This window comes from Helicoverpa armigera, chromosome 26, assembly GCF_030705265.1.
Source record: "Helicoverpa armigera isolate CAAS_96S chromosome 26, ASM3070526v1, whole genome shotgun sequence".
Taxonomy (NCBI): domain Eukaryota; kingdom Metazoa; phylum Arthropoda; class Insecta; order Lepidoptera; family Noctuidae; genus Helicoverpa; species Helicoverpa armigera.
In genome coordinates, this window is record NC_087145.1 from 1,490,078 (window position 1) to 1,507,335 (window position 17,258).

The 17,258-nt window shown below is 41.7% G+C and overlaps 1 protein-coding gene across 1 annotated transcript; it reads right to left on the reverse strand.

Moving 5' to 3' along the window:
- Positions 1-238: 238 nt before the first annotated feature.
- On the reverse strand, positions 239-16,852 carry LOC110379948 (vitellogenin). Its single transcript, XM_021339781.3, has 14 exons — positions 16,711-16,852; positions 13,515-15,381; positions 13,162-13,375; positions 11,870-12,803; positions 10,918-11,784; positions 10,609-10,783; positions 10,025-10,520; positions 6,615-6,645; positions 4,107-6,285; positions 3,815-4,025; positions 2,678-3,650; positions 1,694-2,569; positions 1,390-1,576; positions 239-1,255 (listed from the first exon to the last, which is right to left on the reverse strand). Exons 1-14 carry the CDS (start codon positions 16,739-16,741, stop codon positions 442-444), a joined length of 9,855 nt encoding a protein of 3,284 aa, XP_021195456.3. The 5' UTR covers positions 16,742-16,852; the 3' UTR covers positions 239-441.
- Positions 16,853-17,258: the final 406 nt, after the last annotated feature.

Sequence of the window (17,258 nt, forward strand, 5' to 3'; positions counted from 1 at the left end):
TTAACTAAGCACCCATGCAAAGTTTTAGCCTAAGTTTTCAAGTTTTACTTCATAGATGGCGCTAGTAGTCAATTGAAACAAGTTAATTCATTTACTTTTTTTATTCATTTGTCTTAGAAATACATAGTATTTTCATTTCATATTTTTTTGTAGTTTTTTATTATTTGCTCTTTACAATCTATTCTACTTACATAATAATACAAAATAGCGTCAATACATAAACTATTTTACATACATAATAATAATACGACAATGAATTTCGAATATATAAATATAATACAGCCAAAAGTTTTAAAAAATATATATGAAATAAATATATACCATAATTATGTAACAATATCATACAGTATTATAATCGAAGTCCATTTTCAGGCCGTATTTTCGGTCGGTTGGATAAGGTAGGTAGGTAAGTTACTAATAAGGAAGAAGGTGGTAATATTTTTAAGCCTTGCAGGATGTGGGTACCCTGTACTGCTCTACTTTAGGAACACCAGTGACCTGAGGGTTCTGTCCCTGTTGGATCTGGTTTCTGTAAGTCCTGAACTGCTGGTCAGCCTTAGACTGGCAGATCACCTGCGCAGCTTGGACCTTGTAACCTTCTCCGTGGCAGTGGGACTGGCAGGAGGGTAAGGGGGTGGTGGTGATGCAGATTTCACCATGGTTCTCATGGTACTGAACTTGCTGCACCAGCTGGCACTGGCCACGCTTCTTCAGGTAACTCCTAGTCCTGTATACATTGGGTGTGCTCCATTCCTCGTCCCTTTGTCTGATGGCCTGCAGCCACTGCTCGTCAGAGCGGAGGATCGCGGTGTATTTAGGAGTAGACTGGTATGCCTTCTCTTGAGCTTCCTTCTTCAGTCCTTGGGTTTTAGGGTCGCTGTCTTCAACATCGAGAGAGTAGGAGGCTCCATAGTGCTCGGGCAGGTCAACCAGACCGTTGGGGGTTTCGTAGTCCTCACGGAGCTCGCCGCTGTTCTGGCCGCAGATACCTCTGGTGGTCGTGCGGTAGTCCTGGGTCGTGAGCACCAATCGCTGTCCATCGTACATAGCGCGGAGGCGGCCATCGCGGATGTTGAGCATCAGTACGCCATCAGGAGTGGTGAAGTACTGCAGAAGGGGAGCCTCTGCAACGTCATCCCAGTAGATGGTCAGGTCTCCTTCGGAGATCTTCTTGCTGTTGCTCTTCACCTGCACTTTAGCTTGCGCAGACTGGGCCGGTTGAATCTCAATTTCAAGATCCTTGCCAGTTTCGGTTCTGGAAAAATGAATTAACATTAGAATTTGAAATACGTACCAGACAGTCACGCAGTCACGCTTTCACTTTGACCGTGGTACTGGGCGGTAGTAGTAGTAAATTATATTATTTACGAAGTACTTGTGTGTACTCACTTGTATGAGATGTAGATCTCCTGCTGCTGCTGGCTGGGTCTCCTTGCAAGGATGACGAGATCGTCCCACTTGCCACGGATTTTGTTGTACTCCTCGCGCATAACTACATGCCAAGACTTAGACAGCTCGTAGTCGTAGGAACGGTTGCTGAAAGTCCTCACTTGGCTGCCATCAATGGAGCAGAAAGCTGTTCAAGAAAGGATTATTGTTATTTTTTTTTTGTCTCCAATACACAAGGCTATTTACATATTTACAAACAAGCGGCATGTAAACTGATAAATGTTTGATTACAATCAGTACTTACGCTGGTATTGGTAGCTGGAGTAGTAGTTGGCGAAACGTTCAGTCATACTGAAGGGGTAGTACAGAGACACCATGTAGGGAGTGAACTTAGGAATGAGCACATTGTCGAAACGAAGAACTCCGGAGGGGGAGGTCATTTCAAAACGAAGGGTCTGGTCCACGTAGGAAGTCTGAACATCTAACTGCAGCTTGCCGTCAGCGACTCTCTTCATTGGGTTCACATCAGCATTCCAGCTCAGTTGCTTAAGGATGTTGTATGCTTGGGAAGTCCAGTTCATGAACATTGGGCTTACATTCTTGTAGGTCACTGAAGCTTTAAGGCTGTCAGGGGCATAGGCCTTGATCAGCATCTTGTGGGAAGCAAGCTGGTATTGATTGCCGTTGGCGATTTGTTCCTGCACCAGCTTAGCCAAAGGATGCTTCTGAAGCAGTTCAGTGTATTTCTTGGTGCGCTCAGTGTTACCCTGAATGTGGATGTTTCCATCCTGACCGTACTTAATGTCAGCTTCATAGGTCATCTTGACATCCTTCTTCAGAGCTTCCAAGAAGTTCAATGCAGATATTTCAGGTTTGGTTACCTTGACGACAGCGTTGATCTGTTCGTTACCCTGTTGAACTGAGTTTCTTCCAGCGAACACAGCAGACTGGATTTTAAGGTCGACGGGGCTCTTGGCGATGGCAGCGGTCAAGACGTACTCCTGTTTCTGGGGGCCCTCGAAGGTTGCGCTGAAGTCTACCACTTGAGCTCTAGCATTGTTGATTCCGGCAGATACACGTTTAAGCATCTCCTCGCGGCGGGCTTCGCTGTTAGGTGTCACGTCCTTCCTCTTGTCGGCCTGTCCTAATTCACCACTCTGCTTCTGGTTGAAGAGTTGGTCTGTAAAATAATAAGATATAAAATTAATTATAAATATTTTTCATACAATATTGGGTGCATTAACACGTTCGATTTTTAATAAGCTTTTAATATAATCGTACTACGTACCATAAGCAGCAGTTAAAGTGAGAACCTTGTTCTGCGATTGTTTGCCAAGATATCTCAAGTTGTAGTGGGTCAAAGCGATGTCTCTTACAGCCAGTAAGTCGTCCATTTTGTATAGGGTCTGCAGCAGATTGCCGGCATTCCTGTAGTCGGCTGAGTAGGAGTATCCTTGCAGTTGGAAAATAGTGCCGATTTGTTGGCCGAATTTCATATCAGTGGATGCGACTTTCCTAAGGCGTTCTACAATTTTGGTTGTTGGATCTTGAGAGTAGGGCACTAAGGTATCCTTCTTCTGGATGGCAGTGTACGGCCAAACGCTGAAATGAGCGATCATGTAATCTTGGTCAGGGCGCAGAGGTTCAACCTTCATCTTCATTACTCCAGCGTTCATCTGGATGCTCATCTTAACGGGCACGTTCACTTGGTATTTCCTGACCACTCCAGCACTGGCAAGCTGGTTGCTAAGAGTGTCCATGAAACCAACATTCCCATCGATGTTTCTGGCAATCGTGATTTGGAGTTCCTTGTCCATGGTAGATGTTAAATATTTGCGGGTCTGGGGGTCACGGTCCATCTTGCCCTTGGCCTTGCTCTGGATGTGGATGACGATAGGTTCCTTGTATTTGTAGATGAATGGCATACCGGAGGCAACGGGGAACATGACAGACACTTGGTGTGCGTTGAATACCTTAGTGTAGTGCTTGTCTACACCTTGCTCTAATTCTTTCATGTACTCCATGACGTCTTGCACCAGTCTGATAAGGTCACTCTCATCAAAGCTGAAGAAACGTTCCTGGTTAGCAATGTTGAAGAAGAAAGCACCCTCAAGAGGGCTCTGAGGGTTGCGCTTGATTTTCAGCATTTCAGAAATCTTCTGGGCGGTGTATTTGTGGTTGGCGTTAGACACGAGAGGCTCGTACATCATCTGCTTAAGGAAATCAACAATTTCTTGGGCGTCGGAGAATGAAGCACCAATCTGTAAAAAAAAAAAAAAAAAAGTTGGTTTATTAATACATCTTCATAATCCCCTGTTCTTGATATCTCCATATTACTAAAGAACGGTACATGTTTATATACTAAGTATTATTTTAGTAGTATAAAAATTAAAAAGGCATATTTATAATAACTGAAATATCTTACGGTGTCAAAGCCCCATCCGCTAATTTGGTCCCTCCAAGAGTAAGTCTGGTACTTGGGCATAGCCTTGCTGTCACCACCGATGTAAGAGACAGCACTGAAGGATCCTTGTTCATCTTCATTGACGTAGTTGTCTTCGAAGAATTTGTTGGAGTAGCGAGTGCCAAGGTTCTCCTTGGTTACAATATGCCTTACAGTTTGCGCAGTTCTTGACCTGAGAATAAATAATGAAAGTAATTCTTCTATATCACTATTAAACTCATATAACTTAATTTCCAATAATATAGATACTTACAGATGCCAGAAGTGAGGATCTTTCAGGTCAGCAGCGGACACGATACCACTCTTGAGTGCAGCACGCACTTGAACGCTGGGGTCTTCGTTAGTCATCTGAGCCATTACTTGCATCATCTCGGCGGTCGGGTGGGCCATGAATATGTTAAGGATAGCAGCCACTCGCACTTCATAGGGCTCAGCAGTGTTCCTCAAGATGCTGTAGAGCACAGCGCGCACGTACTTATCCTTCTGGTGAGCCAGGGAACGCAGCTGTACAACCATTTGCACACGCAGGTATGTAGGGACCTGGATACGACCCTCCAAGTAAGGTGAAAATACTTGTAAGATCTCACGGTGTCCTAAATTGCCGATTGCCTTGATGTAAACCTGGGCCCTGCTCCATTCTTGCTTTTCAATAGCTTGTTGCAACTTCTCGGAGAGACGGGGAAGGATGTCGTCCAGGACGAATCTGTCGTTTCTGCGGGCGAGACGGCCGTACATGTGAGAGGGGTAGTAGTAGTGGGCGGTTTCGTTGTTAACTTGACCCATGTAGATGAACTTCGTCGCAGCGATTAAAGCACTGGTGTTAAGACGCTCTTGCTCTTGGACCACTGGGTTCATGGCAAGCTCGAAGAACTGAATCATAATTTCCTTGGTAGGGTAACGCAGAGTTCTTGCCAAAGTAGAAATCACCTGAGCGGCTTCCTCATTCTGGAGTTTTTTGTTCAGGATCCATGTCTTGATTTGAAGGAAGGCTGGGGGAGTGCCGGCTTGCACAACAGCGTCACGGAATATCATCCACATGTCAACCTTGACATTGTTGTTTGAGGTCCTACCAACTTCAATACCGCGGCTGGTTTGGGCAAGCTGATCGCTGCTCATGGAAGCAATAATGCGGACGAGAATGTTAAACTTGGACAGGAAATCAGCTTTCGGCATGTTGTTAGGGTTCTGCAGCTGCTGAGCGATGTCCTGGAGCAGTTTTTGGGCGTTCATCGTGTTCTGTTTCTTGTCTCCGCGCGATTGAGCACTCATGTAGAGAGCAGCGTACGCTGGTTCGTTAATCCTGGGAAGATCGTCGTTGATGTAGGCTGATGAAGAGTCGCTGGAACTCGAAGACCTCCAGTCCTTGTTGAACTCTTGCTGTTGACGGTCTGAAGAGCGGCGAGCTCTGCTTTTCGGTTGTTCAACTTCTACATGAATGTGTTCGTGAGATTCAGAAGACTCCTGTGAAGAGGACTGGTCATGGATAGCCATTTGTTTGGTAGTCATGGCGTACAAAAGGGTCTTGATTTGACGGGTTCCCTCTGGTTTTTGCCATTCAACTCCACTGTCCTGTTCAACTGAGACTAAGATCAACTGGACGTAGCTGTGTACCTGCGCCTTCTGCTTTCCATATAAGTGGGGGTGTACGCTCACAGTGCTGGTGGTTTCGGCCTTGTAGATTGGACCCTGTTTACCGGCAAGGATGCGGGAGACGGTGGACTGCGCGATGAACTGTTTCTCTTCACTGCGGTGAGCAGTTCCAGTCCATTCAGCACCTTCAGGTACTCCGAAGTGGTAAGCAACGCGGTGGTGGCAGTGACCGTAGTTCTTGCTCTTGGCGATTTCCATGGGGTCCTCTTCATTTGCGAAACGTGGAAGCTCTCGTCGCCATTCAGCGGCTACAGGGGAGACGGTGTATAAAGTTTCACAGTCGCCTGTTACATCAGTCTCCATCTTTTTGAAGAGACCCTGCTGGCGTTCCTTGTCGTAGCTATCCTGGTGGTTGTGCACATGGTGGTAAGCAGACAGGTCCACTTGGAGTGTGCTGAGCAGACCCTTGAGTAAGTTCTCGTGAGAAAGTAAGAACGCAGAGGGCAGACTTAGGGCAACCACGCGGCCACCTTCGACGGAGATCTCGAAAGGCTTGTCCAGGTTTTGTACGGTTTCATACTTGAGGTCGGAAGGTACGGCCATGTTGTTGGGCAGCTGCTGGTTGAACTGAGCATGGACTGGGTTCTCCAACTTGGCCAGGAGGCGGCCTGGGTACTTGACGCGCACGATGAACTGGGCCTTGAAAGCGTTGCCGGAGCTGGCGCCCTCATGCAGGCGCGCCAGGGTGTGCGAGTTCACCTCATAGCGGTAAAGTTTGCCAGATTGCCACGGCCATTGGTTGTCCTGCTGCTGTTCGCTCAGTTTCCCGGAGGAAACGACGGCTGCCAAAAAATAAAAATCATTAGTATGTTGAAGTTACGATAAATAATCGCGCTGCTGCATGCTGCTTCAAGCCGGTCCCCGTTAAGTTATAATAATAACGCGTTTTAAGAAAATATTAAGTTAAAAATTGGTACAAGTTTGCAGCTAAAAGGATTCCACCAATTTACATTGAAGACCTGCATTTGGCTAGCTATATTAGATAGAAACAACAATTTACTTATTCTAAGTTTTAGTACACTTTTCACAACATTTAAAACTCAAATTACCATTATTTTAAATCACAACTGAACACTGCACTTAACAATTTATGAAACAAACTGAAACTCACCGATAAACGCCGCCAATACCAACAACTTCATCTCTTAGTCTTCAGTAGTGCTGGTACTAGATCTTAGAGAAGAGTACTTCTGGTGTTTGAGAGATTTTCCTAACCTTATATACTACTTTATTACACGTGGACAAGGTTTAGGACCGACCCCTGAACTTGTTGATAGCTACAATGTTGATCGATTGGTAGAAAACTGATTGATTTGATATCAATATGGTTATCTGTCTAAGCTTCACTAGTACTTGTATGTGGTTTTGGTTTTGTGCAGAAGTAAATATCAGCTGAGAACGAATGGTCATAACCATTAAGTAGTTGCGGCTAAAACACTCAGTCGCATCGTCAAAATATTTCGTTTTAATAGTGAAAAAATATTTCATTTGTTTCTTCGTTTCTGCAATACGAGCGAAGGTGAGCCTCCTAAAACGTGCTTTCCAAAACACAGTTTAACTTGACATGATTATCGTGATGTTCATTCATACAGATCGATCGCGCAAGCTCTTCATCTCCAACTAAACGACGGATGAAAGCTTGAAAATCCTTATAAGCATTGTGATCATTGCTCATTTATTAATCTTCTGTATATGAGAGTTTTTTTGCCTATAGTAAGATCAGAACTATGATGACGATGAAATGAGATACGAATCCTACTTAAGTTTAGCCACTGTTAACTGTGCTTATGATCATGTTATGATCCCAAAATATTGGTCACATTCAAGTAAACCATTGACAGAGTTTTCAACATCATTATAACAAACACACATACACATATTTTCCCTTACTATTTATTCTAAATCGATGTAAACAGGAAAGTTTTGAAAGTGAATCAGTTTATGTCATACAATGTTGCTAATCTCTTTTCAAGGGGAATGAACTGCAGCACGGGTAGTTTCTGTACTGAATGAACTTAGATACATAGAAATATGTGTTCTTGTCTGGATGAAAACTACATCTTTTTCTCCAAATGCTTTTACTTGGTTTTTAGCCAAAATGGACTGGTCCATCTTGTGTATGTTCTTTTCACCTTCAGAAGCTCGTTAAGGGGTTTTGAATTATTTTCGGGATCCTGTGAATACCAGACATATCTTTGTCTTATTGGAGTACAATGAAGAATTCTAGATATTACTTTTTATTTTATCCCTAATTTATGGAGTACAAATTCGACTTAGAATGTCAAAGACCGACTGATGTCGTACATGATTTTCAATCTTAGGATTACTTTAGCTATGTATTTTAACAGTAATTCAATTTCTTATTTTATTTTCAGGACAGCAATAAGTACCATGGTTCATTTAAGAAGATCGGCTGAAATAAGTGAGAGTCAGAACACTATTTAAACTATGTCTTTAAATCTACACCACAGAGGGCAAAAGTAAGTAGATCGAATATTTTAACTAACTCTTCCCTACTAAAACAAATGTTACCAATTGTGTGGAATCACTGGAAGTGAAACTATAGTTTTGGGGATTTAAGTGAATCTATGCTTCTAATATAATAAAGAGGATTTTTTTTGTACTCAAATGCTCGGAAACTTCTGAATGAATATGAAAAATTATTTTACTGGTGGAAAACTACACTATACCCGACATATGAACACATTCAAATGAACGGCTTTCCTATCCCATAATAAGAAACAGAAAATAACATTGTTTATAGACGGTACCAAGGGATAAAGCATTCATAGATCCACGTGTGACACAAAGTGCGTATGCAGACTTCTAAAGCTTATCTCAAGCGCGTTAACGCGTCATAATTCGTAATGTCAGTCATGGATATTCGTAATCACAGGACACGACTTTCTGAAATACGAATTTTATTTTTTATGTTTCCTAAATTACTGAAAAGTTATTTTTGTAGTCCTGCTATTAATTACTGAAAATTACTTAGGTATTTCTTTAAATTATTTATTATTGACTGAATAAATGATATATTAATTCGTTTTATTCAATGTATTTTTCGTCCATTACAGAAATAAGCTGTGCAATTCTACAAAATACAAAAGTGTACTTGAATAAAGAAGAAGCTGATCTTCCCCTGAAAAATGCTGTGTCACACAACCATCAACAGCACTACCTTCTGAAATAAGAACCTTCAATTAGTAAGTAGCGGGCATTTTTTTTTATATTTCGTTATTACTCAGTCGCGACCCGGATCCCTAGAATTTCATGTGTGCAGCCTTTACCTAATTATATTGAGGCTTCCAGTCTAACCTGATTTATATGCGCACCAGTGTTTTACATGGAGCTTCTGCCAGTCTCCTCAACCCAGATAGGTACCTGGGCAACCTGATATCCCTTGGCAAGACTGCTTTATCAGCAGTTTATACTATTCTAATATTCCCAGCTGAACTTTTTACCGTATCTGGACAAAATATAGCCTACGTTATTCGGGTATAGTGTAGCTTTCCAACAGTGAAAGAATTTTTCAAATGCATTCCTTAGTTTCGTAGCATTTGGTTTAAAAACAAAAAAAATCCCTTTAATATATACATTTTTACATTTACATTTGCATCAATTTTAAATATAAGAAGCATAGATACAATTATATTCACAAACATATTATTTCCATTTCACTTCCAGCATGTAAATAATCTTGGTAGCAACGTCATTTTTACACGTGTGTCAAGAAGCTTGTTCAACGAATGATCTGTTTTCAAAGATTCTACATAGATTCGCGACACACGTTGTATTAAAGTCCACTGCTTACTGTATTATCAGGTCGTTACCCTTACACGAGGAGTTTAATAACTGTTAATTTTGCTATTCAGTTATATCTTCAGTTACTCTTGTGTGTTTAGTCCAATCAATACTTTTTGTTTATTGTTTGTTTGAGGTTGTCAAAAATGTGCTTCTAGTCCAGTTTCGTATGGTGCTAAAGAAGCTGTGTAAGTGTAGAATGCAAGCTTTCTGTGGTTAATGCAGTGATTTATGATCGATTATGGATTTTAATATTGATCCTAGTTTAGTGTTGCAATTTTGAAAGGCCTGTTCATTGATGTCTTTATAATTTTGCAACAGTGTAATGTTTTAATAAAAGTGAACTCTAGCTTTTTTCCCTCAAGGAAGATTTAGCTGCAGAATTACTGTCTTTGATACAAAACTGTGTGGGTTGGTTATCACACTGATAACTTACTAAGACCCCTCTGCCTATGTCTTAAATAGGTTGATGTTAATGTCTTATTCAATACCTAAATTCTTAAAGAATTAAACGATTTCAAAGGTAATAGGGTTACTGAAAATAAAATTACGTTTGTAAATTATTAATGATGCTTTTTTATTATCAAGTCCAGTCTCATAGCATAAATTAATGTATTTGGCATCTCACTATCTGCTTCGCAGATATTATATTTGTAGTATCTATTTACAAAAAACGTTGGTAGATTACATTTTGTGATCGATTTCTCGAATAACTTATTCCTTAACGGATTCGTTGGCAACCTTGCTCCACTCGGCGTCAGAGCGGAGGATGTTGGTGTACTTGGTGACAGGCTGGTATGCCTTCAGCTTAGCTTCCTTCTTCAACTCCTCAGTCTTAGGGTCACTATCCTCAGTGCTTAAAGCGAAGGACGCACCGTAAAGGCCGTCAGCGTCGACCAGGCCGTAGGGAGTCAGGTAGTCGTCACGGTCCTCAGAGGAGCTCTGGCCACAGATACCCCTGGTGGTGCTGCGGTGTTCAGCAGTGAAGATCACCAGCCTCTGGTTGTCATACACAATGCGAATAGCTTCACCGTCGATGGTGAATACTTGAATGCCTTTGGCAACAGGGTAGTACTCCAAGAGGGCAGAATCAGTAGCGCTGTCCCAGTAAATGGTGTGGTCCTGGTCATCTTCTGTCAGCTTTAAAGCGTCGGTCTGTACCTCAACACCATCAGGTGTGATGTACGCTTCCAGGTATTTACCAGATGGGGTTCTAGAACAATCAAAGCAAGACTTTAGTACATAGAATATTTTGATAAAGGTTATTGGTTAAGATGTCAAGTTTCTCTAGGACCACTTACGTGTAAGAGAAGTAGATTTCCTCCTCATTTTCTTTGGGTCTTCTGGCGAGGATCACGAGTTTGTTAAACTGGTTGATCTCGTCGAGCATCACTGCGTGCCAGGATCCGGTGAGGCTGTAGCCGTAGTTGCGGCCGCTGAAGGTGTGGATCTCGCTGGTGTCCACGGCACAGTAGGCTGTCGGAAAGAAGATGAAGAACATTGAACATAAGAATATCTTGCTGGATACATTTATCTTTTAACTATGACTACGTCACCGAATTTGGCTAGATATAATGTTTGGGTCAAAGAAAAAGATATTTAATACTTACGCATAGTTTGGTAGCCAGTGAACCAGTTGTAGGAACGCTCCCAGTTTGTAGTAGGTGCGTAGATAGCCATGGTGTAGGGGTAGTGAGACTGACCCTCAGCGTGGTTGATTTCGAAAACTCCATATTTAGTATTGAATTTATAATCGATGTAGTTGTCGTAGTAGTATGCCTTAGCTTCAAGTTCGATGGTACCATCCTTGAGAGTCTTTGTGTAGTCCTCTTCTTCATTCCAAGTGGTGAAATGTTTGTAGACCTCGTACAGGGCATCAGTAGCCTGCACTAAAGCAGGGTTAATCTCTTTGTATGATACAGTGGCTTTGAAGTGATCGGGGGCATGTGCCTTCAAGATCAGTTTATAGCAGCTCTTTTGGTAGAAGTTATTTTTGGTGGTTAAGTCTTCCACGCATTCTTGAGCCAGGGGATCTCTTACCAATCTTTGGGTGTATTCGTTGCTTCTTTCACCTGTACCTTTAAGTTTAATGTTGTCAGACGTTCCAAATTTGAAGTCGGCTTCGTATTGAACCTTGATTTCGTTATTGATGGCGTCTTCAAAGTTTAAGGGGGCAATCTTAGGCTTGATTAACTTGAATACGGCATTTACTTGTTCCGAACCACTAGCGAAAATAGCGGCTTGCACTTTGTTGTCAGATACACTGTTGGCCCATGCACCAGTGAATACGAACTCTGTTTTCGCTTGGCCATCGAACACGGTGCTAACATCAAGAAGACGAACTTTAGCGGCCTCAATGCCTGATGCGACGCGCTTGGACAGCTCCTGGCGACGCTTGTCACTGTTTAAAGCGATGTCATTAGGGATGATGGCAGCTGCGCCTAATTCACCGGCCACCTTCTGGTTGTATTTAGTTTCTGAAATAAAAAGTAAAGCAATTAGTGTCATGTTATACTGGTAAAGCGTACATCCATTATCAAGCAGTAAAAATATATATCTCACCATAGAAGATTGTTGTAGTAACTTCCTTGTTTTTGGTGTCCTTAGCTACATATACCAGGTCGAAATTGGTGCAAGCGATATCTTTCTGGTACAGTAAATCGCGCACGTTAGTCAGAATATCAGCATCAAATAATTTATTGTAATCAGTTGAGTCTGAGTGTCCGTGCAGGTACAGTCCAACACCAGCAAGTTCAGCAAAACGAGCGTCAACGGACACAACATTTTTAGAGCGACCAACAATTTTAGTATCTTCATCCTCGAAGATTGAGACTGGAGAAAGCAAGAGCGGCCTTGAGACGTAGGGCGACACACTCAAATGGAAGAGGTTAACGTCATTTTCGGGAAGTTCAAATGCCAGTTTAATATCTCCAGACTTTCCTTTGACGTTGAACTTAGCAGGAATGTAGAATTGCAGCTTGTTGACAACACCACTAGTGGCGAATGTTCCAGTAAACGAATCGAAGAATCCAGCACTTCCATCCAAGTTTCTTGCGTAGGTAAAGTTAACGTCAACATTCAAGTTGTATGCCAATTTTGAGCTAGCCTTAGCTTGTAGGTTGAAAACAATGGGTTCACTGTATGTGAAGACGAAAGGCAAACCCGAAGCGATGGGGAAAACAACTGTTACTTGCTTGTCAACGATCACCTTGGTGAACTGTGTCTCAACACCAGTCAACAGTTTGGCGGCGACAGACTCAAATTGTCCGAACAATTCGGCGAATTCAGATTCGGAGAAAGTGAAAAGCCTTTGCTGGTTCAAGTTGTCAAGGAAGTAAGCTGCTTCAACAGGTTTGAAGGAATCACGTTTGATGTTCAGTTTTTCAGCTACCTCTTTGGCTGAGAATTTCAGTTCAGTTTTCGGTTGGTTGTTTACGAAAAGGAAGTCCTTAACGAAGTCGAATAAACGTTGTACATCGGACACGGAAAGGGTGAACTGGAAGAGAAACGAAAAGAAAAATGAGAAACACGTGATGGTAAAATTAAAGTTAATCGTATCTGTCTAAGTTATAAAGTAAATATTTCTCCTATGAATCGTTACAAACAAAGTCACGTCTGCTTTTATATAATCAGTAGTTAGGACAGTTTTGATTAGCTGTTCGTCGACGTTAGACGTTATGCCTTCGCGATACGAGCAAAGCCAGAAACATATTTTTATGTATGTAGGAATTCCATCCTTATTAAGCTTTTTAAGTTTAAGTTTTGTATGAAGTTTTTTTGTTGTAAATATCTATGTACATAACTATGTAAATAAATACATATCCAAAGTATTCAGTTTAAGTATTTGTAATTACCCAGTTTTCTTCGGTCAGTCCAGTGCCTCTCAACCTCAGGGCGTTTCTTTGGTAGATGGGCAGGCCATTGTTAACACTGCCGATAAAGGACAGCTCCCTGAAGTGGGCGATTTCTTCGTTGTTGGTGTACTCATCAATAATGCTGTCACCTGAGTAGCGGTATCCGTACTTCTCTTTGGCGACGAACTTCAACACGCTTTTAGCGTTCTTAGCGCTGGAAAAAATATATTGCTATCGTTTAAAACGGACATATTATGTCAATTTTCGTTCTTCGATTGCGAAGAAGGATTGGATAAAATAAACTATCTATGTAATTAATTGAACCATATAAGGGTATACCAGTATATACTTACAGCTCAGCAAAACGTGGGTCCTTCAGGTTAGCGGCAAAACCAATGCTGGTAGCAAGTACTCCACGAACTTGAGTGCTAGGGTCGTACTGTGTCATGATAGCCATCAAACGCAGCATGTCGACGTCGGGGAAAGACAAGAAGATGTTGAGGGCAGCAGCTACCCTGACTTCGTAAGGTTCAGCGGTGTTCTTCAACAGGCTGAATAGCACAGCGCGTACGAAGTCATCCTTCAAGTTAGCTAAAGTTTTAAGACTGATGACAATCTGGATGCGGAGGTACTTGCTGGTAGGAATGGTACCGTCTAGGTAAGGAGCGAAGACCTCTAGGATTTCAGGGATAGCCAAGTTACCAAGACTTCTGATGTAAACTTGGGCTTTGTGGCTGTCGCCGGCTTCGACGGCCTTTTTCAGTTCCTCGGAGAGACGTGGGATGACCTTTTCTACCGCAACTATGTGTTGTTTGCTCGTACGAACGAATTTAGTGGCAGCCAATAAAGCAGTAGTGTTAAGGTACTTTTGTTCGACAACCACAGGGTTGAAAGCGAGTTCGACGAATTCTTCTGCGTTCCACTTCACGGGGAAGGTAAGGCTGCTGGCTACGGAAGCAATAACCTCAGCGGCTTCTTCGCCTTGAATTTTTTTGCTAAGAATCCAGTTCTGGATTTCTTTGAACGCTGCAATACTGCCAGCTTGTGCAACTGCATCACGGTAGATAATCCACATGTTACTCTTAGCGGCATTGTTTGAAGACTTGGCAACATCAACACTGCTAGTCAATTTAGCCAGTTGTTTTGGCTCCATAGACATGATGAGACGAACGAGGGTGTTGAACTTCGTAAGGAAATCATTCTTTGAAAGGTTGCTGGGATCTTGGAGCAAAGGAGTGATACCTTGGAGCACTCTTTGGGCGTTGACAACAGCGTTTTCAAGAGTGGGGAAAGATGCGTCGCTGTCGACGTACAGAAGGGAATCAACTTCACGTAGTTCTGCAGCGTTCTTCCATTCAGTGTCGTCTGCTTTCTCGACAGAAGACAGTGAGAGTGAGACATAACTGTAGACTTCAGCTTTCTGTTTTCCGAACAGAAGTGGGTTGACAAACACGGAGCTCAAAACCTCAGCTTTGTAGATTGATCCCTTCTTGCCAACAATAATGCGTCCTTGAGAAGAGTGGTCGATCAACTGTTTCTCATCGTTACCTTCAGCAATTCCTTGCCACACAGCGCCCTCAGGCAAACCATAGGCAACACCACGTTCTCTGTTGCAAGCACCATAGTTCTTGCTCTTAGCAACCTCGACTACGTCCTCCTCTTCAGCAAAGTCGGGCAACAAACGGCGCACTTCAGCGGAGTAAGGTGAAACAGTGTACAAAACTTCACACTCACCAGTGACGTCAGTTTCCATCTTTTTAAAGAGACCTTGGAAGCTTTCCTTGTCATAGCTGCTGGGGAAATTGTGGACATGGCCGGTGGTGGACAAGTCGACTTGCAGGGCACTGATAAGACCCTTGTATAAGTTCTCATTGTAAGCAGAAAGTTTTGAGGGTACTTTCAGGGAGAGAACACGGCCTCCGTCGACGAAGATCTCGATGGGTTGGTCTAGATGGTTGAGTTCATCAACCTCAAACTCAGGGACATCATCGTTAAGCTCGAAGGGCTGGTTGAATTGACCGTATGAAGGGTTCAGAAGCTTGGCCACGAGTTGACCTGGGGCCTTGACGCGGATGACCAGCTTGGCTGAGAAGCCACTGCCAGTGCTGTTGCTGTTTTCGAATTTGGTCCATCCTAAGGTCTGAACGTCATAGGTATATTGCTGTCCCACCAGCCACGGCCATTTCGCGTTCTCTACCACCGGACTTGCCGCGATGGCGGCTGAAAATAAAATAGAATAAACAGGTGAGTAACGGATTGATTCAGATTATACTTATAATGGAGATAGGGTTAACCCTGACAGGAAAAGGTAAGTTACTACATGGTTAGCGGCGTACACGAAGTAGGTTCCTAGGGTTATATGGTAGACTCATAAGAAATAGCACAGGATAACATCACAGGATAGTATAATCCTTGATAGTTTCTTTCAAAGTTTTGAACTTATATTACTTAATTTCTCAACTGCGTAAGTATCATAACAATAATTGGTAGGTATCTTATAAAAACTAACAAACATGCATAAACTTATCAATTTCGATGCGCGTGTAAACTTTCTGGTAATTAGTGTTTACATTGAAATACTTAACAATTGCATATAAACACAGGTCGAAGTGATAACCTCCTTTTCCTTTAAAGACGGTTAAAAATAAAACCAAAGTAATTTGCTATCACTCTAGTTATAGGTAATATGTAATTTATTCAACTATAAATAAAAACAAGTTGATAAAAGCTATGCGGGTACGCCTAATCATGAACTGTTTTACATAATCATTTTGTTATTTAATCCTTCCGATCCTAGAGTATGTATGTATGATGTTTGTTCCTCTTTCGTGCAAAAACCACTGGATGGATTTGATGAAACTTGGTAATACTGAGTAACATAAATAGTACTTTACCCATGTAACCTCTTCGCCTTCGTCTCTACCTATATGCTCCTGGAGAGAGAAGATACTCCTGGTATTGGTACATTTTTGTTTAAATTGCATTTCGATGTACACCATCGAAGTTCAAATAGAGTTTGCAAGGTTTGCCCCTCAATAGCAAAGTAACAAGGCAAGTTAAAAAAAAACTTGTAAACATAATTTCCCACTTGAATCTATGTTTGACTACAGTTTCTAAATAATTGGTCAAAAATAGAATAATCGTTATTTATTCCAAAGGCAAATATTGCTTTATTAATTTGGTAAATGCAAGTAACTCTGTTTGTCTGTCTGTATGTGGCGATTTCACACTTAAAAGCACTAAACCGATTTAAATGAACTTTGGTACACAGATAGTCTGGAGCTTGAGAAAGGACATAGTAATTTTTAAAATAATTCGTTTAAAATAAACACGAAGTTTATTAAGTTAAGCAAACTAAACACACAAGATTGAAGCTCTAATGTGTTGAAATGAAATGTAATTTTGCATTTTAACACTACTATTACAAACAGCGGGAAAATACAATAGAAGAAATAGAGTGGTAAAATAAAATATCGAAGAAATTAAAGAAGGGCAAGAGAATGATGATGATGATGATCGAAAATATTAAAAACAGATAGAAAAACTCACCGATGAACGCCGTCAAAAATACTAATTTCATATCCCGGGTTTGCCTTTGGTCTTGTTCAGTGCGGCAGTCGAGCACACTACTGATGCCAAGAACTGAAACTCGGGAGATTATATACACGGCCGGTAGACCTCTGTTTTAGATTTTAGGCTTATCTTTGACCCTGTCGCGATAACTTGGGAGACTGACAAAATACTAATTTGGACACTTACATAAGTTTTCGTCATGTTTGGAGTATGTTGGGCTGGAACCTCAAGTAGATTACTATTTTCTATGGTATTTTTGGTGTCCCATTGCAGTTATTTTCTCCTGCAGAGACAATTTAAGCTTTAGTTGTAACCAGGATAAGCGGTTTGAGACTTTTTTGAATACATTCGTTGTATTTTGACTTTGGCTATTGTTGTTTTAACTTTTAGTTATGTACTAGGGAATAGCGGTTAGCGGTTTTTTTAACCGTGCCCCCGAGCGAACTACTTCCCGCACATGGATAAAAATAGCCTATAGTTATGTTATTTACGTGTATAAGCTGGATTACTGTAAAATTTTAATC